We start from the raw sequence: 26,342 nt of genomic DNA on the forward strand, positions 1-26,342 counted from the left end.
AAATTTCATGAAGATTTTTGGACTTTCTTCAGGTGGTTTTTAACTAGAAGAATGCCTACATGAGGATTCCAGAGCTTTAGCTAGAAAAGTGGCAATTAGGATGTTGTTCAGCTCATTTTTCCCTCCTGGCATTAACTGACTGTGATGAAAAGAACCACACATTCCTTCAGTCTATCGGACAACTGCAATTTAGTGGTAGTTGGCTCTAAAAGCTTCCATTCTGAGCCCCATAAGATATGCACATGAGGCGATACCAAAACATAATCTAATTTCTTTCTTTTTTAACCAGTAGATATACAACACTTGTCCCTGTTGCCCTGCACTTTTAAAAAATGTGATCTTTTTTCAGGTTTCTTCAGAATCATTTTTCTGGCCTCCTACATGAATACACCACGAAAGAGCATGCTTCCCAATCAAGCTGTTCTCCCGGTTGAGCTGTGAGCATGGCCTCTGCATTACTCCCTGCTGCTGACCAGAGGCCCTGACACGGAACGCTTTGCTCTGCCTATCACCGTTTTGCTGTTGTCTCCCACATTGAGACAGAGTTCCTCGGAGCAGCAGCTTTTGGGACAACTAAGAGCACTCTAAGAAGTTTTCTGCTGCATGTCCCCATCCTAATTAGGGTCCTAAGATTTAAACCCATCCTTTTGTTATTAATTTAATTGTCTCCACACTAGATATTCCATGAATAAGCTAGAAGGTTATGCTCAGAGATTAATTACTTTTCCTGTTTCTTACCTTTAAGTAGTAAAATTCTCCAGACTTGAGTCTAGTATCAGCCCTTAGACTTGATCAAATAACCATCCTGGATTTGATTTCCAAAGAATCTACTTAACTTCCTGTAGTGCTGAAAATAAATAAAACAAATCGTATAGCAGCTGCTTCACCGAACAAGAGATGCAGTACCATCACCTGTAATGGAATCGATGTCATCTTTTCTTATTCAGTTCTCAGAAACTGGAATTATTGGACAAAGAGGAGTCTTATGTGCCAAAAACTTAGCAGGTTTTGTGAGAAGTTTTTATCTCAAGCAATGTCATTCTCAAGGAATCTCTTTAAGGAATCGTACTACTAGGAGAAATGAAATCTGTCTTAGGCCTACCCTGTGTAATGCATATTCTATTTTCAGATGTGTCTGATTCTCTAGCTATCTTTTTCTCTTCTTGTTATCCATTATAACTGGAATATATCTTCAGCTTCTTGTCTCATATGCTGTTCATGTTTTCACAAAAATACTCCAGCAAATATCAATCACCATTTATTTAGTTTTATTTCAGTAGTCAGTTCCAATTATTTTGACTTATGTGATAAATTTTAGAAGCACTGCCAAAACCAGTGTGTCAATTATCTACACATGGGACAGGGGAGGTTTCAGAACAATCATAAAGAGACTGATTTATGTAGTTAATCTAGAAGTGTTGGTGTACTAAAAGAGGTTATCAGTTTATATTCCTGACTAAACTTTAAATAGCATTCTGATATTTTTCAAATGTCTTTTACTTAGCTATAGAAACAATATCTTATATGTGAGTAGCAATGATACCTCTTCTATTGTCTTATGAAACTTGTCATTCCACTTCTCAAAGTCATTTAGATTTATGGCCCAAAGTATGGCCAGGAAGTCCATTCTGGCCCTTCCATGATCACCAAAACCAGCAGAACTCTCCTGGTTGAGTATCTTTTGCATATGCATGCATCCCAGGACCTGTGCTCCTGGGATGACTTCTCTGGGTACCAGAACAAGGGAAATGTAGGTGTGGTGTGGTGGCAAGCTGGACGAGTGCAGAAGTGACACTGAGATGTTGGTACATAGAGGACTCTGCTGCAGACAGCAGATGCCAGTCAGCCTCGAGACCTGGACATACTGTCCTCATGCTCTGAACGCAGTAGAAGCATTTATTCCCCTGGACCAGCTACCTCTCTCACTCACAGTAGCTTCACCTCCTTCGCTGCATTTCAATTGCTTCTGATTTTCACCAGAGTACTTGTAGGACCTGATCCTGTTTATGGCAACTTTAGACTCTGTTTTATAAACATTTATGCAGGCAAGCACTTTCATTCTTAGGTTTGCAATACTGGGGCCTGTCTCTTCAGAGAAAGTGTTGTTAGTAGTGGAAAAAGCAAAAACCCTTACTGAAGGATAACTGCATCACTATAAATATAATAAAATGCAAAATATAAATAATGAGTAAAATGTTTGATTTCCAGTGCTAAGCTGCTCCCCATTGACTTGTATGCTCTTTGCCATTTCTGGAAGCTGACAGGATTCTGCAGGAGCTGAAATTCTTCAGTGCATTTCATCATAGTTAGTAGCAACCAAATATCGATCCATCTGCCTTTACCATTGCATGTCTTTGAAAGAAACAAAGTACAGCCATTCTTCAAAAAATATTGAAGCCACATGAGTTGGGACACACTTTCAAACCAAATGTCTTGCATGCAGAGATATGTCTCTCGAATGCAAAATTCTCCATGTTCTACTATCTTGATTAAAATGAAAATTTAATTTAGTGTCAGCACTAAATATTGACATCTAGTTGTCTCTGACATAGGAAAGAAATCAGATCAGAAGTATAGTGGTTTTGCTTTACACACTGAGGTTGCTTCATAAATACATTGCGCTGCACTTAGACTTTCTCATTTTCAAATATTGTAATAAAACATATTTGATAATGATGGACTGTGCCAAATCTGATAACATGAGAGGATCAAACCCTCTGGCAGAAGGATATTCATCTGGTTTCTTCATCAGTGAATTTTCTATTGTTTAAGGGTATGAGGAGTTTCTAGTGAAAATTAAAGCACCGACTAAGCTTCTAAACTCCAACTGCCTCATGTAAGAAAAATGAAACAAATGCCTCATGGTCTTCAAGTCGTGAATTTAGCTATACTCGAATATTGCTGTTAGGGACTGGTGATGTCCTTCATCCTGTTCAGGTGAATTATGTGAGTGGGTTTAACAGATTGCACCTGTGTGACTAGCATTTGCCAGCACCAAGCCATTTATCCTGCCCTCTCCTATGAGCTCAGGTGTTTTTGAAGGAACCTGACCTAAAGTGCTAGGGTGTGTGAAAGGCAAGCCCCAGAAGCAAGGTGAGCATAAATACAGCCTTTCCCAAGAGGCAAAATACTCTGTTGTTGCCAAAATGTTTACAGCAAACCGTGCCACTCAGTATTGGAAGCTGGGTTTCTGCTGTATTTAATCTAATTACAGTTTCTGCCTATTTGTGAAGTCAGTATTGTAAAATGTCCTCCTGCAGCGACGAGCAAGGACAGACCCAGTAAGCACCTTTCAGATGCTAGGGGCTCCTCTATAGCGTTTGGTGTGGAGTGCTTTCGGGTGGGCTTTTAAGTTCTAATCCTTAGCTGTGTTGTTTACTGCTGCTTTACTGCCAGTGCTAATAATAGGAAACTAAAAATTAAACTAGTTAGTGGCATTGCTAAATAAAGAGCAGCGCTGATGAAAAGTGGTGTTGGCATGTAGCCACGGCATAGTGGAAGCAGCCAAAGTGTTGATTGTTATTTACTGCGCAAAGTCACCCATGCTGGGTGGGAGCCAGCCCTCTTGTTTCTGCTTGTTTTTGTCTGAAACTAGCAGACTGCTGCCACAGTAAGTGGGAGATGGGAAGAGGCTTCTGTTTGTATGACTGTCTTTCACTGGGAGGCTCGAAATCTTGTACATCTTTGCTGTGCCATTGGGAAGTATAATTTTTATGCCTAAATTGTAGCAAAAAGCTTTGAGTTTTATCTGATGAGAGGAGGCTTGAAGGGAACTTTTAAACATATTTCACGAATGGATATCATCAGGGATAGGTACCGTTTAAACCCACAGACTTTCACGATGTTCCCTGAGATTGAGGCTGTTGTCACTGAGCGATGAGAAGAGCCTACAGCTTCTGCGACAGCAGTGATAACCCAGTCATCTGGGCCATAGACCTTGCGAGCCTTTTGCTAAAGTAACTGTGCTGTAATTGTACTGTGCATTGGATCAGGAAGGAAAGCTCGGACACGTGGACGCATACGCAGGCAAGCGTTAGAGTGGGGATTGGGGCACACGACTGTCTCAGATAACCATCCCTAACCAATTCACAGAATAATCTTCCTTATGTGTTACTCTGCATTTCTTTCATCCTCATTCACGAGGCTCAACAGAAAATACTTCTTCACCTCCATTACTATTAAGGCTCATAAGTATATTCAAGTATAACAAGACCATAGGATATTCTTATATGTTCTGAACTGTAAGGCTTAATTCTGCAATCCCTGAAAATAATAGCAAGCTCTTTTAGGGGGAAATTTTGGCCCCATCGAGATCATCAGATTAATCTGATCCTAGGCATACTTTTGGTGAACATATTTCTGCATTCCTCTTTGCTTGGTAATGATACACCATCTTTCTAAATGATGGCACAGAATTTAGTTTTAAAAATGTAAAACAAGAATAGTTTTGGTAAAGAAAAGATGCTGTGAAAGCTTTTTCTATAGACAAGTCTTGAGAAAGCTAAGCAGGAAAAAAACCCAAGAACTAGTTCAGTTTCAACAGACAGGTTAAATTAGTAGCTGCCCCTCTTCTGGTAACACTATAAGTAGAGGTGATAATTGAAATAAAAAACACCAGTGGTTTTCAATGTAATTGAATTGAACACAGGTTATTCTTTAGAGAAAATGAGTGAAAATCCATCAAGATAGACATAGGTCATTATAAGCATATTCACTCATATATAATGTATATTGTTGAACATAGTAGGGATAATATCCCACAGACAAAAAGAATACTAGTGCTGGTCATAGAATTAAATCTTTCTTAAGAGTAATTTCATGAGTGTGGTCAAAATACAAAGTGGTTTTTTTTTTTTTTTTTAGACTTGTAAAATTCCTTCTCTCTGTGTATCTTCATGTGTCTTACACATACTAATGTGCTGAGTCTCTCAACACTCCTACAAAGTTGGAAAGGCTTTACTGATGTATTAATTGATGTACTAATTAATCTTGATTTTACTTCAGGAAGTATTTTTATAACAAAAATTTCTTCAGCTGTAATGTGTTTTAACTCCTATGTTTTTTATGTGTTTTATTTTAAATAGACATAGTATAATTGTGGAGCATGAATTATGGTCTTTGAAAAAGCTAGGGTTGACTTGGCAGGAGGGAAACAGAGATGTCTGAAAGGGCAAGGTTGTCAGCAGGTGATTGACATCAGCAGAGCACAGTTATTGTAATAACTATGATATCAAAACAGTTACATCAGGGAAAAATTCCCTGACTGACTCCAGTTCTGCCTTCTGGCATACCCAGATCCACATTAGTGTGGGAATTCTTTGTGCATTAATGCACTATTAATAATGCATTAAAATTCATGTAAAAATTCATTAAGATTCATGTAAACATAAATATAGAATATAATTTTAAAATGTTAGGAAAGTTAGCAAATATATTAATTATTTTATAATAATTTTATAGTTTTGGAATACGTAAATTGATTAGAGGTAAAAAAAGAGATTTCCGATTCATTTGAGACATTTCTGATTATCTTGTCTTCCTGAGAAAACGAACGGATGTTCTGTTAACGTGCAAGTGGCATGAAGAAGAAGGCAGCTATATCTGTTGTCTAGAGTAGCTGGTAACACTTCCACTAAACTATTGTTAGAGGATAGTAAACTGAGGAGGGAACTTCCCTGTCTATCAGAAGAAAAGAAATTACACTTTCTTGTTTATACTGAGGGTCTTTTGTGACTTTAATATGAGATGTTATAATGTGGATTTTCCCCAAAGTCTCAGTTCTATGGTCTCATCTGGAAAGATCACTCTTATATATTAAAAAAAAAAAAAAAAAAAAAAAGGGGGGGGGGGTTTCTCTGAGTCTGTGTGGTTGCCACTACTGACAAGCAGATATCCAATGCACACAAGTTCAAAACTTTCTGTTGGTGTGCCCTTCCACTGCAACCTGCATCTGCTCATCTTCCCACTTCTGCACAACGGCGAGTAAGCGGGTGTACAGTCTTTGTTCACTCTCCCTGTCTATGGCAATGACTTGGAAGGCAATGAATCCTTTCTGCTTTTTGTGACTAGTAGATAGTACTTTAAAAGTAATTGCATGTAGGTTATGGGTAGCAGTCAGTCCTGGTGGAAAGCATCCGAACTTCCTGAAGACATCTAGGATGCTAGCTAGGGTGTACCTATCAAAATCACAGGAGTTCCTGGACTGAGGCTTTACTTTGGATTATAAGTAGTTTACCATACCTAGGAGCAGATCTGAATCCCTGGATTGTTGCGTGCACTTTGACTGCACCCCAACTCTACATCAAGCTGGATATGCATCGTTCCTCACTGACTCCCTTCTTCTCCCACTCCCTCTCCATGGTGAGGACTCAACAGTCCATATCACATCTCATTTCTCACTTTCTTTCAAGAGGTCAGTGACAGGCCATTTCACTGCAGTGTGACATGTGAAAAGTGGCACAAAATTCAGTCATTCCGTCCTGGGGGAATGGTATATCAGTTCCACTAGTTACAGTATCTGTCTTTGCCAACAATTGTACTTAATGAAACCAGAGACCTGCCACACTTGTGGCCTGAAAGAGATGGTGATTAATGATATACTAGTAAAAAATTAATAAGTAAAGCCAGTGTAATTTAGTCTGGCAAAAATTATGTAATTTCCTTAATAAACAAATAGAGACATTGACCAAAGAACAAGCAATATGCCTACAGGGCTGTAACAATGAATTAGTAACCTCTGCTGATAGCTTTGAACACATTTGGGACCTGCTGGGTTTTTGTAAATTATTCTTGTAGAACTGTGGAGTATAGTCCATTGATCTTATATTTAAAAGTTTAACCACTGAATGTCTTGTAGGGAATTCACAGGTTTAGTAAAGATGTACAGGGTCTGATTCACCACTGAACTTTTGCACCTTGATATTCTACTTTATGGTATAAGGAGACACAAGTTCAGCTGACATATCTACTAAAGGATTCTTGTAATGTAACATTTCCATTTTCCCTAGTGTACAAGTATTGTCAAATGTCAGCAAAGCACATTTATTTTCTTGATAATTAACTGCAGTTCCTTCAATAACTTTTTGGAAGAAAGGCAGGCAAGGTCTGGACTTGTTCCATTGTGTTGTAAGCAATAGTTTTGTGCCTGGCCAGACCCCAAAATGATAGGCGTAAAGAATAAAGTCAATTCTCATCCTCTGTGTGGAGTTTGAGACACCCTCCTGCCAATCTTCCCCCCCCCCCCCCCCCCACCCCCCAACTGCTTTGACAAACTGGCTTTTATAGCTGGCAAACAGAAAAGCTGAAGAAGAACAGAGAGTTGGGGGAATAATATAACTGCCTGATCAAAAGAACCAAAGTAGGTTTCTCTTCTGTAGTCACTGCAATTATCTCATACATGCACTGATTTTCTAAGAACTTCCTCAAAGCTTCCATTTGATGTGGAAGTGTTGAATGATAAATCAATACAAAGGAAATTAAATGTTTCTGTCATTCATCTACTTTCAAAAAAAGGTGTTAAAAAGCAGGAGCCCAAATATTGACAATACAGCAGTCCAGAAGACTGTGGTTCAAAGAAGCTCTTCAGAGAAATGACTGTCTATAACAGATTAGAAGGACAGGGTTTCTTTTTAGTTAATCCTTAGGAAAAATAACCCCTTGAAGTTTTACTAACACCTAAGTATAATAGACAATACTGTGCTTACAGTTTGATCTCTATGCTTCCATTGCCTTTGTAGAGTGACATTACTATGGCAGTAAAACAGTTCCTCTCCTCTCCCTTTATCTTTCTCTGTTACTGCTTCTTCCAGAAGTATTTGGAGCAAGGGAATGGAAAAAAGGAACATGCATATGTTTGTCTGGGATATTTTTGCTGTATCAGGGAGTGAACAAAAAGATCTTTTGAATCATGTAACTATTCCCAAGTTAGTTTTCCCAGTCTTAATTTCTAGCACTTTGTGTGGCCACTTTTCAAATATTTCAAGAGAGGGTTTTTCTGAATTCCTTTTTTGAGGTTGTTTCACAGGCTAATACAAAGCATCTCATTTTTGAGATTTTTTTCAGACTGCATTTGATTTTCCTTTAATGACATCAAACCCTTTTTTCCTCCAAAAAGCTTGTTTTGTTTGTCCCATCTATTTTAAAGCCCCTCTAAAATCACTTCACTTTTATTAGCTTCTGCTGTTTTCCTCCTACTCTTGGTCTTTCTCCTATGTTGCCCAATGATGTAATCTGAACTCCAACAGTGCTACCCACCCCTTTTTCATGAAAATCATTTCTGATTTGCATTCTTTTTTCTTTCTTTTTTTTTTTAACTGAAAAAAATCAATGTCAAAAGTGAACTCTGTCCTTTCAGGACATAAAGTTATTCACACTATCACTCACTTCAAAATCAATAGGCCATCTATTCCTAATAAATATATCAAGGATGAAGTAGATTTATATTTGTTACAGAGAAATAGGTTAAAGTAATTAATAATTAAATAATTAATTTTTTGATATTACTTCTGCTTGCCAGATTAAGATCAACCCTCCTTTCATGGCCACTATGGTTCTTGAGGGAGCACTGTTTTTTACTGTTTTCCCTGAGGATTCATGGCATTGATGTAATGTGATGCCATTGCTTACACTCCCTTGTGCTGGAAATCCTGAATTGCTGCCGATGCACAGAAAAGGGTTCTCTCTGCACACCTTCTCTGGCTTGTGCTACCGCAACAGCACAGGGCAGGATGTGACACAAAGTAAGAATGCAGAAGAATTATTATTAAAAGGCTGCTTTTCACAGGAGGTGCTAGTTCTTAAAAGTGAGCTGAGATTTTGGATCTGTTGGATTGGAAATTTTCATCTCTCTGATGCCTCCCTAGTTTAATCATGGATTGTTGTGTCTGATAAATGAGATAAAATTCAATGATAACTTGCTTAAACACTGTGAAGCATCTTTTGAAAGGGAAATAAAGATTAGGATCTAGAAAAGGTTTTGAGGTGTGGGGATTCAGAGCCGGCTTGATAGACCACTTCCACCAAGAGTAGGGAACACAGAGAATATATGAAGTAGGGCTTGGTGCCCTACTACAAAGGTAAAGAGAAAAGAGACAGGTAGGAGTAAGGCAGCAGCCCGAGGAGCGGTGACACTACATGAGCTGGGGAGAAACCTTTCTGGAGAGCAGAGGGAAGCATGTGCAGAAACAAGCGGGAGCAAGATCCATCCTGCAGCAGCACTAAGTAGCCCAAGAGGAGCAGAATGGTCTCATGAATCCGGGAAAACAGCCTGGGCTACCTTATATTGGAGAGAAAGCATGATAGTATGTTAAACACCAGGCATTCAAAGGAGTCACTTGAAACACAGTGGTGGACTTGCAGTGGTAGGAAGGCAAATGAACCCTTGGCATTGAAATTACTGCCTTGATTCTGTTGTTGCTCTTTGGCTTTTTTGTCACTTCCAGTTTTTACTTTTATTCTGCAGCTTTAACTTCATGCAGTGTGACTTTACCACCTCTGCTCAGCCAATTATCCATCTGACTATGAGAAATATGCATTTTTAATGATCTAGTGGCTTAATCACAACAGTACTTGGAATCATTAGTCATTTCAGCAAACTCAAACCATTTTTTAAATGTTACACTGCTTGTTTGAGATATTTTTTCCTATTTTTCTTTCATCCTTCCACCCTTCTTCTTTTGTAACTGCTTACCCTCCTGGCTACTGGGAGTTCAGCTTTATTTTTCAGACAGTATAACGAGCCTGTGCCTGAAGAGCCAGTACCTGAATAACAACACTGGGAAGTAGGAACACTATTATCTGAAACAAATCGGCAAAACCTATTCAGGCTATTGAGGGTCAGAGATTTAGATTTAGGTTTCGAAAGCAGCAGTAGGTAAGATTTATAAGCTGGTAAGATTTATAAGCCTAATTGTTTTTGGATCTAGCTCAGCTGCTGAAGTACAACTCCTGATCAACAAAGCTATTCGGGCAGAAGTCGTTAGGGTGGATGCAGTGATGACAGTAATGCGTCAGCCTTCGTGTGGGGTGTGAAGGGGGTCTGGGTCCTTTCTGGGTGAGATCTATCTGTTTTTCTACTTCACCTACGGCATGGTGAGATCACATAGACGTATTTCACCGAAGTTGCTACCTTTTCCATCATCTGGAGGACTTTGTACTTCAGTTTCTTATGTCCACTACTTCTGACACGTTATCTGGCAGAAGGGGGATTGGAATAATTTGTGAACCGAGTGTCTGTGGGCTTGTTCCAGAAAATTTATGTAGTACTTGAATACTGTAGCTGATGATTTTTCAGATCACTTGAATTCTCTTGTGGTCAGATTTTCTACTGGTCTGTAACCTACCTAGCCTAGAAAAAACACTGTACATTTCAGTCGTAAGCCTTGCTGATATAATACATTAGCATAGCTACTCTAAGAAATGTTCCTATTTGATAAAGCTTTGCCGATAATTTTGCTGAGTAATTTTACTACACAGCTGATCTCTAGCCATGGGAGGTCAATACAGTCTAAGTATACAAAAGTGTGCACTTATTAAACACAGAATATATTTTTTTCTGAATAAAGCTAGATGTTTAGTCTAAAAATACTCATTGTAAGTCATAGTGGGGGAAGTGAATTTGGTATTGCAATTCATGTTGTGAATTGTATAATTATTATTTGGCTCGGTGTTCTGCAAATATGATAGACATAAGAAGGCCTGTGTTTCATTCACAGGTAACAGAATAAGAGAAATGCTATAGAGACGTTGTCTGAAACATTGCAAATATAGCAAATTTAAATGAATCTTAAGTATGCAGCTTTGGAAGTAGCGAGTTCACAAAATTGGAAGTTAATTTTCTTAAGCCCCCAAAGCATTTAAAGACTGTGGAAAAAAACAGGCTCCAGAACTTGTTGCCTAAAGTCTCTAACTTACACCCTTTTGTTCTGATCAGCATGCTCATGCTCATACTGGCAAATTATCAAGGTCTGCTTGTCAAACAACGCTTCTTGTCTCAGCCCTTAGAAAAGCTCTGTCACATCCATGGGCAACTTTCCAAGGCTGTTCCACAGTACAAATTCCCACTGAAATTAAGGGCGATCACAGTCATAACCACACTTCAGTGAACAAAGAAGAGTGAAAAAGCTTTTCCTAGTGTCCAATGTGCACTCACAAAACTCAGACTGTGGCTATCGCCCCTTGTTATATTGTTTGCCACTGGCACTAAGAGGCGGCTCCCTCATCTCTGCTACTGCCCTTTAGGTAGGCTGCTGTTAGCTGAAGCCTTAACACTGACCTAGACTGAATCAGCAGGCTCTGTCAGCCTCTCCTCATAGGCCATGTGCTGTCTGTCCCTGATGGTCTTCGTGGCCCTCTGCTGAACTGTCTCCAGTTTCCCCACATCGCTCCTAACCCGGGAGGGCCCCCAAGACTGGACACAGCCTTGCAGCTGCTGCCTTACCAGTGCCAAGCAGGGACAGGGAATAACTCCCTGGCCATGGCCCCGCAGGTGGTTTGCCTTGTCTGCAATCCAAGTGCCTTGCTGGCTCATATGCGACTTGACATCTACTGCAGCCCCGCATCTTTTTCAGCAGTGTTGCCGCTCAGCCAGTCGCTTCACAGCTTGGACTCATGCAAGAGACTGTTTCTTCCCAGATTCAGAATTTCTTGTTGCAATTCTTGTTGAACTATATGAGGTGTCTGTTGGCCCAGATGTTCTTAATAATTTGGCCTACATCATATTTTTAAATCAAGCCGATTTGTTAAATTCTTAGGCAGTAAGGAATAGCCATAAAGATCTGATCCAAGTCCTGTTTAGTTTTGTGTTTATGGAAAATTTAAATTTTCAGTCAGAATAGAAGTACACGCAAAAGCAGAAAGTATTGCAAGTCAGAGATAATTAAGTGAATGGACCTAATGGACATAAAATGAAGCAGAACAAACACTGACAGAAAATAAAGCATGGAACATGAAGTTGACATGCAGAAGCCTAAAATGAAAATGTATTTAAAATTGTCAAAGCTTTGTCAGTTTAATCCATCATACAAAATTGTTTATTAAGCAGACAAAAGTCAGATCTTTGTGCTTGTTTCTGCTTCATTCTCTTTCCCACACTTCCCTTCTCTATTTCTTCTTTTTTGTGTCTTTTTGGGGTTGCCTCTTGTCTATGAAGAGTGTTGATTAGGTGGCAAAGAAGAATCCACATCTTGCAGTATTCTTAGAAATACTGAAATAAAGGACAGCATGAAGCTGGTAAATAATTTACAGGTTTTGAAATGGTTCATAAGACCTTGTGTTAAAACTGTAATTTCCCAGCAGTAAAATTACAAGAAGAGAGATCATCAAAAGGCAGAAACATATTTATTATTCTCTCTCTTCTTTCTGTCAGTTTATCTTATTTTCTCTTTAAAGGAGAGAACACTGGACTCAAGAAAAAATAGCCCAAGATGAACTTTTACTCATTTTTTTTCTCCTTAAGGAACATATAATACATCTTTAATGTAATTGTAAAAGACTGTCAAACAGAAATTTTCTTGAACAAAATAAATTACATACAGCTGGAGGGAAATAGAATATAGGAAATGGTTTAAATGAGTTTCACATTTTTCTTTCAAACTATTTAATTATTTTGCTTTCTTTTATAAGAGTTTAATGAAAGGTAAGAAAGATTTTTTTAATTACAGTTGGTACAGTAGAATCAAGTCAGCAATAACTTGACATAAAGCCATGGGGCATACTTAACAATTACAATATTAAATGTCCTTCACTGAACCAGAGAAATCTTCCAATAAGTACAGTGAAGCCAGATTTATGAGTAAAGAATAGAACAGTCTTGGAGGTAAATGACGTTGGCTACATATATATTTGGATTAAAATTATATAAGAACAGAACTGTTCACAGTCTCATAGCATCTCAGAGGAAAGATCCAAGCTATGGAAAAAGCAGCTGGGACTATACTTTCCTGATAAGAGTAATTGGTGAGCCCAGCAGATTTTTAAAGCATGTTCTTAAGATACCACTGCTACAGATCTCCAAGGATGGACTAGGTAAGGTGTTACTGGCAATGCGGAGGTAAAGAGCTGAGGAAAATACAGAGGGTCAGCCCAGCTGACCACGTGGTCACTCCCGGCTCCACTAATACACAAGCCTGGGAAAGTAGGCTGCCATTTCAAGCAACGTTTCTTTCAAACAATATGGGGAAACATGAGTTCATTAAGTGACAGAAAAAGGTACAGACTTTTTAAATAAGGTATGCAGATCATGTATTTCTCTAAAAACAAGCTGTGTTGCAGCTGCTAACTTATTTTGAACTAACATAAAAAATAAATCAGACAAATTTTTCCAGAGAACCTTTGATTCACCTCTGGCATGTCAGCATTTGAATGCGATCAAAGCATGGAAGTCTTATTCTTATCAATTCTTAGGCTAAAGACTGTCATAGTTGGAAGTGCTGATGTTTCTTGTGCCTGTAAGACCTACTGTAAAAAGGGGAGTCATTGTAAAATGTGTATATTTTGTATGTCTGTCTTATCCAAGGAAAAGGTAGAAAAATCGCTTTACATATTAGTGAGGCATACAGCTAGGTGAACCTAAATATACTTTTTGTCATTCATTATATGTTAAGCTTATCAGAAAAAATGCAAAATCTGAGTTATACAAATTCAAAAATAAAGGTTTTCTTTTGTAGTTCCCCCAAAATGCTGCAAGCTTTTGTCTGAAAAAAAGAAAAGAAAAGCAGAATAGAAAGAAGCCACTGCTTCTTTTTCTGAATTCTCAAATACTGCATTGCCCTTTTACACTCCCATTTATCTCAGGGAGCAGGTCTAGGAATGTTGAGAGATATAACAGTATGTAATTGGAAGAGGAATTTATGAAATACCTTTGTTACATTTTTTTGTATTGAATAAATATATCATTATATCGATGAGTCTCTGAATGCTTCACCAAAGTTTTCTTTAGTAGACTTCAAATACAAGTAAAAGTTATGGTCTACTGTATGCATTTATACAACTCCAAAAAGCTTCATATGAAAAGACAAGCAGCATAGTAAACCTAATTAGGGACCACAGAGACACTAGAACATCTGATTACAGTTCTTATGTGTCACTGGTAAAAGCAGATGGAGATATTTTAGGATGCCCTTGCACCCAAACTCATAATAGGCAGGGAGATCCTGCCTCAGTTAATGGATTGCTCCTTACCTGGACAGGCAGATTTCTGATGAAAGGTAGAGATTCTGGATCCATTGCACTTCTCTCCCTATTCCCCAAAAGGCTTTGATTTGAAAGGCAGCGTGGCCCAGCAGATCGGATAGAACTGGTCGTATGGAGATCTGTGTTCTAATTCTGCCTCCACCAGTGCCAGCCTCTACGGCCAGGCACAAACAATTTCCTGCTTCTGTCTCCACGATTCCTCTTTGTCTGGTCAGACAGAATTGTCTCTTAATCTGCATTTACACATTCTCCATTCTGGTGAAGATCTGATTTTGGCTGAGTAAATGACATAAGTCAAAGTAATCTTAGATTTACAGATTTGATATGCATTTTTCAGTGCATTCATCTCTCAGCTAGATTGCACTATTTGTTTCTTAGCATAAGTTGCCATAGCTATGAATATCTCAGTATTCCTCATGTGATTTAAGAAACATTATGCTTTATCTTCATTTGAAAATATTTCTTTTCCCCAGTTTAGGACTAGGAGTCTATAAATTGGAGCCATCAGTCCAAATAGTTAGCATAGCAATGGACAAAAATAAATGTATGAAACTTAACACTTAATTTGTCTCTCCTCTGTTTTCAGAAATACTTTCCTGGTAAAGAGCTTGCTTCCTACCCCGGGATTAAAAAAGGAATTAAGGCAAAAAGAAATTAAGTGCATTGCCCCAGGTCATCTGTTCAGTCTAGCAAATTCAGGACTAGTACTCAGATGTCTTGTCTCCGATATTCCTGCACTAGCGATACTGTGCTCCTTCTGTTTCTTTCATCTCTTTACATAAGTCATTTTTGTAAAGTCACTGCTCTAATCCTCTTTTTTCTTCTCCTCTACATCCTTTCATTTTCTCCTTAATCTGCCTGCTCTGTAGCTTTCTGCTTGCCCTTTTTAACACATTGCTGTTCATGAACAAGAGGTAAAGAGGCAGAAGGATCTGCGAGGCTTGAATGAGACTTTCTGTGTTAGGGTCTTTTGAATTCCTTGGATAGACCTTTTCAGGTAGAATATGAGTGTGGATTCTAGTAATAATACCTAACTGCAAATGCAGTACAGGCATACCTCGGAGATATTGCGGGTTCAGTTCCAGACCACCCAATAAAGCGACTATCACAATAAAGCAAGTCACATGAATTTTTTGGTTTCCCAGTGCATATAAGAGTTATGTTTACACTATACTGTAGTCTATTAAGTGTGCAATAGCATTATGTCTAAAAAAAAAAAAAAGTACATACCTTAATTAAAAAAATACTTCATTGCTAAAAAATGCTAACCATCATCTGAGCCTTCAGCGAATTGTAATCTTTTTGCTGATGGAGAGTTTTGCCTCGATGTTGATGGCTGCTGGCTGATCAGAGTGGTGGTTTCTGAAGTTTGGGGTGGCTGTGGCAATTTCTTAAAATAAGACAACAATGAAGTTTGCCGCTTCGACTGACTCTTCCTTTCATGAAGGATTTCTCTGTAGCATGCAATGCTGTTTGATAGCATTTTACCCACAACAGAACTTCTTTCAAAATTGGAGTCAGTCCTCTCAAATCCTGCTGCTGCTTTATCAACTAAGTCTATGTAATATTCTAAATCCTTTGTTGTGATTTCAACAATGTTCACAGCATCTTCACCAGAATCAGATTCCATTTCAAGCAACCACTTTCTTTGCCCATCCATAAGAAGCAACTCCTAATCTGTTAAAGTTTTATCATGAGATTGCAGCAATTCAGTCACATCTTCAGGCTCCACTTCTAATTCTACTTCTCTTGCTATATCCACCACATCTGCAGTTACTTTCTCCACTGAAGTCTTGAATCCCTCCAAGTCATCCAAGAGGGTGGCTCACAGCTTCTTCCAAGCTCCTGTTAATATTGATATTTTGACCTCCTCCCATGAATCATGAATGTTCTTAATGGCCTCTAGAATGGCGAATCCTTTCCAGAAGGTTTTCAATTTACTTTGCTCAGATCCATCAGAGGAATCACTATCTATGGCAGCTATAGCCTTACGAAATGTATTTCTTAAATAATAAGACTTGAGAGTCGAAATTACTCCTTCATGCATGGGCTGCAGAATGCATGTTGTGTTAGCAGTCATGAAAACAACATTAATCTCATTGTGCATCTCCATCAGAGCTCTTGGGTGACCAGCTGCATTGTCAATGAGCAGTAATATTTTAAAAGGAATCCTTTTTTTCTGAGCAGTAGGTCTCAACAGTGGGCTTAAAATATTCAGTAAACCATGTTGTAAACAGATGTGCTGTCATCCAGGCTTTGTTGTTCCATTTATAGAGCACAGGCAGAGTAGATTTAGCATAATTCTTAAGGGCCCTAGGATTTTTGGAATGGTAAATGAGCATTGGCTGCAAGTTAAAGTCACCAGCTGCATTAGCCCCTAACAAGAGAGTCAGCCTCTCCTTTGAAGCTTTGAAGCCAGGCATTGACTTCTCCACTCTAACTATGAAAGTCCTAGATGGCCTCTCCTTCCAATATAAGGCTGTTTTGTCTACACTGCAAATCTATTGTTTAGTGTAGCCACCTTCATCAATTATCTTAGCTAGATCTTCTGGATAACTTGCTGCAGCTTCTACATCAGCACTTGCTGCTTCACCTTGCACTTTTATCTTATGGAGATGGCTTCTTTCCTTAAACCTCATGAACCAACCTCTGCTAGCTTCAAACTTTTCTTCTGCAGTTTCCTCACCTCTCTCAGCCTTCATAGAATTGAAGAGAGTTAGGACCTTGCTCTGGATTAGGCTTTGGCTTAAGGGAATGCTGTGGCCGGTCTGATCTTCTATCGAGACCACTAAAACTTTTTCCATATTAATTGGCCTAATTTCAATATTGTTGTGTCTCAGGGAATAGGGAGGCGTGAGGAGAGGGAGAGAGACGGGAGAGCAGCTAGTCGGTGGAGCAGGCAGAACACACATGATTTATCCATTAAGTTCGCTGTCATCTGTGAGTGTGGTTCGTGGTGCCCCAAAACAATTACAATAGTAACATCAAAGATCACTGATCCCAGACCACTGTAACAGATACAATAATAATGAAAAAGTTTGAAATATTGCGAGAATTACCAAAATGTGACACAGAGACATGAAGTGAGCACATGCTGTTGGAAAAATGGTGCCGATAGACTTACTTGACACAGGGTTGCCACAAACCTTGAATTTGTAAAGACCGCAATATCTGCAAAGTGCAATTAAGTGAAGTGCAATAAAATGAGGTGTGCCTGTGTATGTTCTATACCACTTTGTTATATGATCTCACATGTACATAATTTGTCTGAACCAGATTAGATGGACCTGCTATTTATTTATTGTCTTTAACTTTCTTCAGGAATGTCCCAGCGGTGTTGTCAATGAAGACACCTTCAAAGAAATTTACTCTCAGTTCTTTCCACAGGGAGGTGAGTATTTGGAAGACATAAATAATATAAAAATGGAAGGAAAATTATGTTTCTGTTTCTAACTCTTGCAAAACAGCCTGTTGTTCAAATTAACAAGATGTTTGTTACCAAATTCAGTTTGAACTCGCAAGTTACTTGATGGCTAGACAAAATTAAGGTTATACATTTCAGAATGAAATGCAATGATATCTACAAGATGTCAGTCGCTAGTTATGAAGTTACAACTTGGATTTATGTATCTTTGAAAACCAGGTTTCTCTGAGTAGGTTATTTCTTTTTAAACTTTCCATGTTATTCCTCATTGTCTTTCATTCTATGAAAAATTTCACAGTAGGAATTAAAACTGTAGGAGGCAGTGTGGTTATGATTAAAATCTAATATCAAAGGGAGAAGCCCCATTAATTTCTATGGGGTTCCTCTAGTTAAATGAGGGCTTTTATGCTACTCTAATTTCAGTGAAGTAATTTCCAAGGGTTTCATTAATTTCTCTGTCTTCATTATCTTTTAGTGCAGTGAAGGTAACACAAAAAAGTGTAACTAACAGAGTTTTTTGCCTTGAACCACAGATTTTCTTTCTGTCTGAATTGTTTTCCTCTCTTTTCTTCCTCTTCCTTTTTCCATTCAATTCTCCCTCTTCATATTCTCCTACAGCACTTCAATCCTGCCTCTTCATCTGCTCCCACAGCTCTTGAGATTTGCATGTTTCCCTGGGACTGTTCATAGCTCTTTCTTTTCACTTATATTTTTTTTTAAAAAAAAACCTTTAATTGGTAGGAACACAAACTCTTCCAATTAGTTTTATTTTAGATAAAAACCTAGAAGGTAAAGAGCAGCATTCACTGTGGATTACCATCACTGAAATCCTCAGCAAGTAAGCACACTCAATAGGTAAGAACAAAAGGCTGAAAGGTTTGACCTGCCTACTGATTATTTCTGTATCTAAGCTTTTAAACCAGGCTAACAATTGCACTTTCAGATATTATATTTTTTTAGTTACCCTGGCTTGTGAAAATCACTTCTCTGCATGTGATTTACTTCAGCTTAGAAACTTAAAATAATAACAAGAAAATATATAAGATTTGTTGCACTCAAAATTGTTTATGGCCAAAAGTAAAGTAAAGAATTTATTGTTAGTATACTTGAAATCTTAGAAGTCTAATGTTTAGTATACCAGATCTAATTGTTACAGAAAAAGAAAGAATACTAATGAAGTTAAAATTGTTATGCAGACACTTTGTTTCCACCCCTTTTCCTGGTGTTATGCTCACCCTTCCACGGGTCCTCTGAGTCTTACGGTCAGCGGTTTCCTTCTGGGGGTGGTGAGGATGGTGAGCTGTCAGCATCAGGAGTCCTTTGCTGGGAGGAATATGGTGGCCACATTCATGGTGTCTTCTTCCTTGCTCTAGGATCCACTCATGGTCATTTTTATATGTTCGCTAACATGCTTTTACACCTTTCTCTTTCTTCATTGGTCTGCAGCTCTACATGACATATGAATTGACTATATATAGTGCCTGCTACGTATGTTAGATACTACTGCTTTGTTCTCTTTGTTACTCCAAATCCAGTTTTGTCCAGCTCTTGGTCTGCATTCCTCTAACTGACAGTGAGCAGTTTATAGCCCTGGGGTCTCCAGTGCAAGCCTGTGCCCCATCTCTCACCATCCCAGGCCCGTGCTCCTCCCTGCTGCATGCTGTGCCTCCGCTCCAAGGCCTCTGCTGTCCTACCAGCCCTGGATTTTTCTACACTGCATCATTGTGTTAGAATCATAAATATCTCATCCTACGGAGAATAGCTGCTTGTTTCTGCTGCCTATATAAAACTATGGTTGCACCTCACAAAGATAAACAAAAGTAAAACAAATTAGCCTTAGACACCTGGTCAGTTAGAGAAATTGCAGTCACAGCTAAACCAATTAGAACAAAGCTGCAGGCAGGTTGAGAAAAGTTTAGACAGAGCAAGCCTGACAAGCCTCTGCCGGAGGTCTTGAAAATTCAGTACAAACCCTGTTACTAGCAATGGCAAGACTGTATTATGGGGGTACGTGGTTACACTGTCTGCTGCCATTTCAACAATGGCTTTCCCCTACCTGCAACACGGGAACTACACTTTTTGGAAAAAATATGCTTTCCCCTCTCCCTTCATTTAATGTTTGTAAAATACAGTAAAAAGATGTCTTAAAAAATCAGGATCCCACAGACTACTACAGATCCCTAGGTTCCATTCATTTGTGAGCCCATACAAGGAAGTTCTTCCCACAAAAGTCAAGTTCAAAACTCTTGTTTAGTTCAGAGGTGTTAATATCGTAATGTTACCTGTCATCTTTATAGCACCTTAGGCTTTACTCAAGTGGGAAATCTTTTTCTATAGGTTTCCTGAAAAGAAGCCCATGTGTTTGATTAAAAATCAACACATGGTAAGAAAGTATCAAATCCAGATAATTCATTTATCAGTAATATATGCCATTTTGTACTTTCAAAGGCATTTTTAGTTTTTTAAAAATAATTTCAGACCTCTCAATGAAGATCATTCAGAAGCTCTTCCTCATGAGAAACCATTTCATTCCCCTTTCCATGTTCAATAGCCTCCACTCACAGGTACGCCATGTAAATAGTTCATAAATACTATGTACACTACTGGGTAAACAAATGTACAAACTTCATATAGCTTTGCTCAAAAAATCAGGAAAAGTATTCACAGGGAACAGCAGAAGAACTGATTGTCCTGTTATTGAGTGTAACAGCTCACATCAGTATGTTTGCTATAACTGCCGTGGGCTCCGTGAGACAGGAATCTTTCTCTATGTTTATATTTTGCTCAATGTATTTTACATAAAAGACAGTTGCAGATGTTTGAATATGATTAGTACCAAAAACATAAACTTCTCAGAGGGCTTTGTTAACAGCAGCTCTCTTGAAAACATTTTGAGTTTTTTATGCTGAATGTTTGACACCCTTAGTTAAAAGAAGCTCATATTTCAGGGCAGAGTGAGTTTTTCAGAAACACTCAAGATCCCATTATCCTAAAAGAATATGATAAAAGTAATAACGGTTTCCATAGGAACACAATTAGAATAAAGCAGAACTGCTTTACAAAGTGTCTTGCAGAAATTTTATCCCATTAAGGAATGGGATAATTTCCATCAGGAATTTTGTGTAGTCAACTTTGGGAAAAGATATATTTCCCAGTCTTCATGAAAACTAATTTTTATGTCACTTTTTTTGTGGAACTGCACAAGATAAAAGTTTAAAATTTATTAAGTGACTTTTAAAAATTCTGTTCCTACTATGGATGGATATATTCCAAGATAAGAAGTACATTTTATATAATTATTTTTCTATTCTCTTACATCCATATTTGGTTTTTTTTTATTTTTTAAGAGACCTGAATATTTTATACAATTATTATTTCTAATAGGTTACTATTAAGATTTTTTTTTCTTCTTGGGGAAATAAATATTACAAGTACATGACAAATGTATGTTTTGCTTTCGATTTTTTTCTTTTGCAAAAGACTATTTTTGTATTGTTTAAAACATAACAATATGAAAAGAGAAAGAAAAAAGTTTTATAGTGTAATCCTTACTTGGTCATCATTCTTCAGAGTCTGGCTTATGAAGATTTTCAGCAGCCATGATCACTGTAGTAATTTCAGCTGGGTAGAACAAAGACCTTATCTTACACCAAAAACCATGAGGATGTATCTTTGTATTCTTTTCTATTGGATTCATTCTGATTTTCACTAGTCTTTCATCAGTTTTTTTCATTTCATTCTGTAGATTCCTGTGTTGACTTTTGCCACTCTGTGTGAGGTCTGGGAACCAGAGTCTATTCTTTGTTCCCCAAAATAGTAAAGATATCTTCTGAGCACAATTAATTGCCTGTGTTTGTATATCCCTACATGTTAACAACCAGGTGAGATCATCACATCAAAGTATCTAACTAAGCAGCCACATTAGATACCTAAGTCTTTGAAAGTATTGCCAACATATTGTATGCAGCTGAGGCCTTTGGATTGCAGTTGCACTTACAATATTGTTTTTGTGTATGTCTGGATACTAAAAAGAAAAGAAAAATAATCTTTTGTAATTGCAGAGAAAGAACGTGTTCGTACACCCCAGAATCAAAACTTACGCCATGTATGTACATCTGTGCCCCAAATATTCAATGTAAGGCAAAAATGGATACAACAGGGCGTAACATTATAACTATTCATATCATTTAAGCAAATGGAATCATATTGTGTAACATTTGAGCTTTAGGGTGACCAAGCAATCATCAAAAAGTCATCTTCCCATGTCATACATCAAGTCCATCAGGGGACTTCCAGGATTATCCAGGATAAGGGCCAGGAAGAGTAATAAGGGGACAAGGGACCCATATGAATAGCAAAGGAGGTGATAGAGAATTGCGACAAAATCAATGTATTTTAAAAGGCAGAAGCTTTTTGAAAAGCTTTCTCTGCTAGAAAGGCACTCCAGTGAAGGTAACTTCTTTTTAGTAAACGGGGAAATTGTTGCTGTGTAGGTGAATGAATAAGCCCCATTAGCTACCTTGCATTCATTCAACACTCGGTTCAAATGTTTGTCTGAATTATAACCTGGGACTTGTTCTTAGACTTGCAGGTCATAGATAAGAGTCAACACTGAATAATTATTACATTCCTCCTCAGTTATGAACAGAACAGCTTATGTTCATAATTTGATAAGGGATACTGTTGAATACATAATTATCACTTTTTTGTCTCCAATATTTAAGATGCCTTAAGTGTGTATATCTCAAAGGAATTAGGATTTTACATCTGTTCCTACCACGACCTGTCAAAATATTAATGTAGCCTACTAGTTATGATATCAGGGCACTGAAAAGAAACCATATTTCATGATAAAGTAAAGCTTTTGTCTACTGTGATTAATATTGAAGAGCTAGTGGGGGGAGAAATCACATTCCGTAGCACTGATTAAAGTACTAGTGTACCATGCCCTACACTGATTTCAAAGACAAAATTTCAGAAAACTTCAACAGATGTTTTACCTGAACAAACAACCCTGAAAAAGACCTGAGAATTTTTTACAGTTTTTCAAAAAAGGTTACTAGCAAGAAAAAATTCTGCAAATACAGATTTTTTTACTTATATACCAGCGTACAAAAAGGGTATTAAATTGTATCATATGTGGGCAACAAACAGTAAGAAAAAAACCTTGTTTTAACACAGTGATATTCATTATACATCCACAGAAAATATTTAGGAATATTTCACCTATTTATGAAATTAAACCCATGAGAATGGGAAGAGACATAATAATCAGTTTGCAGTAATTATACCTCCATAATATTTTTCTTCCGGAAGGTGGTTCAGAGTATATTCTGTTGCACAACAGATGTCTCAGCAGATTACATAAAATGACTATTAAAATCCTAAACATAAACTGAAGTCAACACATGTAAATTTTTCAGTTAAGTGGGAATTTGTATGTTAGATCATGCCTTCAGCAATTATACTGGTGGCAGGCTACATGCATGGATGAATGAATGTCTCAACAGTATTTTTTTGGAAATTCACTGAAAATGTATTAATGGATACAGCTAGGGTTCAAAGGCTGCAGAATTTGATCTCGTTACAATTCTTTCATACCCTACGAAATGAACATACTGAGGTAAGATCAGAGACTTGTCTTACTAATGTCAGGTCTGACTCTGTGAGGTACAAAGTTCTGAGTTTTAATTTATTTGGTTTCTTGAGATCAACGTGGCATTTAAGTCTGACCAAGACTATCACTCAGTGGAATTCAAAAGCATTGTTTGGGCTGTGACAAATACAGTTTTTTGGATTAACTTGAAAGGTAAATGGTTTAGTCCCAAGAAATCAAGAAAAGGCATCTCAGCAAAGGGTATGAAAGAGAACACTCATTCTGACGGAAGGGAAGTAAATGGAAAATAAAGTGTAAGGGGTCACTACCCTGGATTTAAATAGGCAGGACTAAAGTGCAACAGATGAAAACTAAAAGGCTGAGCATTTTCTACCAATTACTACTGTTTGGGATATAGGGTATTTTGGTTAGCTGTTATAAAAAGTTTATTTCAAAGCATTTGCTGCACGTGATGGACCAAAATACTGCCAGGAAAAGACTTCCCTCGTAATATTTGTATCCTGACTGAGATATTGTTCTACAGCCTCAGGAAGAATCATTTTAATTTCCAGGGCAACACTCAGGTTGCGTTCCTCTTTGATTCTGCAGTCATGACTGTGGCCAAATAGCAGGAATTCTCTTTGCCTTAGTTCCTCACCTATAAAATGGGGGCCACAACACTTCTTGTCTTACTAAAAGTTTGTGTGGCTAATGTTAATTAACCTAAAATTAATATTAAAATGAGGTAGAAGGACAAAGCAACAACTGTTATAAGTAAACAGTACCTCAGCCTATGTTAATTTGCACAGTTTTGAGAGAGGGGAACTACAGAGAGCAGAGCTGACTTCCCACAACCTTTGCAGCTTACATCAACAGGGCAATCTCTGGAGAAGTTTGCCATTTCCCTTTGTAATGTATTATTCCTGGAGCAGTTTGTATCTCTTGGAAGTAATTTAGTGGAAATGGGAAGATGGATGTTTACAAAAACTTATATTGACATATTTACATTGGATGCTCTATTGTGTTTCCAAAATGAGCCAATATATAAATAAGGTCATCTATTTTAGAGTCTTATTGACCACTTTGCTTAGTCACAGCCATTTTTTTCTAAGTTTTTAAGCAGCTAGCTAGAGAACAGGATGTTCATGGGGCTTAAGCCACAAACCAGCTTTAAGAATCTTCTTCTCTGGATAGGATTTTATCTCACCTATGGGCTGCCATTCATAAGTCAGGTGTGTAAAGTAAACTGCAGAAGCTGTGCAGCAGGAGCCTCCACCGTGGCATCCCTCCGGGTGATTGCTGCGCTGTGTTGAGCTCCGAGGGTAGTAGGAGCTTCTGACGAGCTCATCTTCACCTTGGGTAACGTGGCTGTCTTCAAAGTAAAAACAATGCGGCAGATGCACAGATGGTAGGGTCTGTTTCCTTCATTTAAAATGAATAAATGAACACATTTTTCTTCATTAACACATGAGATAGATCTCTGGTAAAGCAGAGTTCTCAGTAGCACAGATTGTTTCAGAGTACAGTAACGTGACTTCTTTGCCATTCTTTCAGATAATGGTGATTACTACTTTGCATGCAGAAATTATGATGAAAATGAATACAGACATTCTAGCTCTGTTTTTTATAACTCCCATTCCTAACAATATACTTACATGTACACTTGCACTTATAACGTATCCCTCGTCCTTTGCCCCCCCCCCCCCCCCCCAAAAAAAGTTAAAACTGGGATGAACATTTAGTCCTGCTGGTATCAGTTTTTTTCATGGAATGAAATTAAATGAAATTTGTGCTCACTGAAAACTATTCTTACTGTTTTAAATTGTAGATTCCACAACTTATGCACATTTTCTGTTTAATGCATTTGACACTGATCATAATGGATCGGTAAGTTTTGAGGTAAGTGCTACTGTTAGTTCTTTCTCTACAACTGCATATTTTGCCGCTCTTTGTAATTAAGTCTAGCTTGGGTTTCTTTTTTTGTGTGTGTGTGGTTCACATTAAAACTTTAGCTAGTGTGGCTCAAATCTCAAGGTTTTCCAATGTATTAACAAAAGCCATTATTATTTTGCAAGTGTATATCCCAGAACTGTAACTCAAACTATGGTGCTATGTAATATTTTTTTATAAATCTGTTCATTTAAAAGGCAATCTAATTTATAAGCAAGGTACCTAAAGGCATACTTGATCTTCCTCATGGCCTCCAGTAAGGTGAGAAGGACTCTGAACTCCATCTGATGTCAGTGAGGACTATGCAGCCAAATAAGGATGGCTCACGCACACTAATAGTTTCCAGGAGGAGGTCCTACAAAAAAGGCTTTAAGGCAATTATATTTGAAAGTACAGGAGTTTAAAATTCATTATTCTTCCACTTACTTGCCCAGTCTTCTTTCATAATTCTTCCTCTCCCTGCTAAGGCTGATGTCGTCACCGGCAACACAATAAAGAAGGCAACTCCCTGCAATAGTGTAGGTGAAAGCAGAGTGTACAAATTTCTGCAAAAAAGCCATTATTTTAAACTACAGAATTAAAAAAAAATCTCTCAGTTCACCTGAAAAAGGATATGCTTGCTTTGTCATGTTTTGCTTTGTGTGTTTTTTTTAATTAATGAATAGATAATATCCTTACAACTTGAAACTGGTTTCTCATTAAATACTCCCACTTTCAATTTGCTTAAACATCCTATAAATGTTTTTATGATTTACTTGAGTGAATGATGTTGTGAGAGTTGAAATTTTTAAAGCATTTTCACTGTTTTGTTATTGATTTAATATGGAAGGAGACGTCTTTGCCAAGCAAATGCACTGTGATTACAAAATCTAAACTTCAACTGGGAATATAGCCAGAGCATTTTGGTGAGGATTATTTGTGTTTATTTGAAAAAATGGGACCCCCCATCTGCCTATTTCTGGTTAGCTGAAATCAATGGCCCCCATGTGAAACTACAAGCAGGAATGGAGCTTTTATCCCCACCTTTTATAAACAGGCTAATTCCACAAGGTATCCTTCTGGTCAAGTCAACAGAGGCAACGCTAGAAAAGTTATTTCGCCTCAATTTTTGAGAAGCATTTCTGCTGTTACTTTCTATCATTGGGAAAAGTGAGAACAAAAGGAAATTTTTTTGTATATCTG

General features: G+C 37.8%; 1 protein-coding gene across 12 annotated transcripts in view; it reads left to right on the forward strand.

The window, feature by feature from the left end:
- The window catches only part of KCNIP4 (potassium voltage-gated channel interacting protein 4), a 484,037-nt gene that overhangs the window by 442,950 nt on the left and 14,745 nt on the right, over positions 1 to 26,342 (forward strand). For all 12 annotated transcript variants that reach the window (XM_064511366.1, XM_064511360.1, XM_064511369.1 and 9 more), the window contains 2 exons: positions 17,512 to 17,581; positions 25,039 to 25,109. In XM_064511366.1, the coding sequence (XP_064367436.1) occupies positions 17,512 to 17,581; positions 25,039 to 25,109 (141 nt within the window). The remainder of the gene's footprint in view (positions 1 to 17,511; positions 17,582 to 25,038; positions 25,110 to 26,342) is intronic.

This window comes from Dromaius novaehollandiae, chromosome 4 (assembly GCF_036370855.1).
Source record: "Dromaius novaehollandiae isolate bDroNov1 chromosome 4, bDroNov1.hap1, whole genome shotgun sequence".
Taxonomy (NCBI): Eukaryota; Metazoa; Chordata; class Aves; order Casuariiformes; family Dromaiidae; genus Dromaius; species Dromaius novaehollandiae.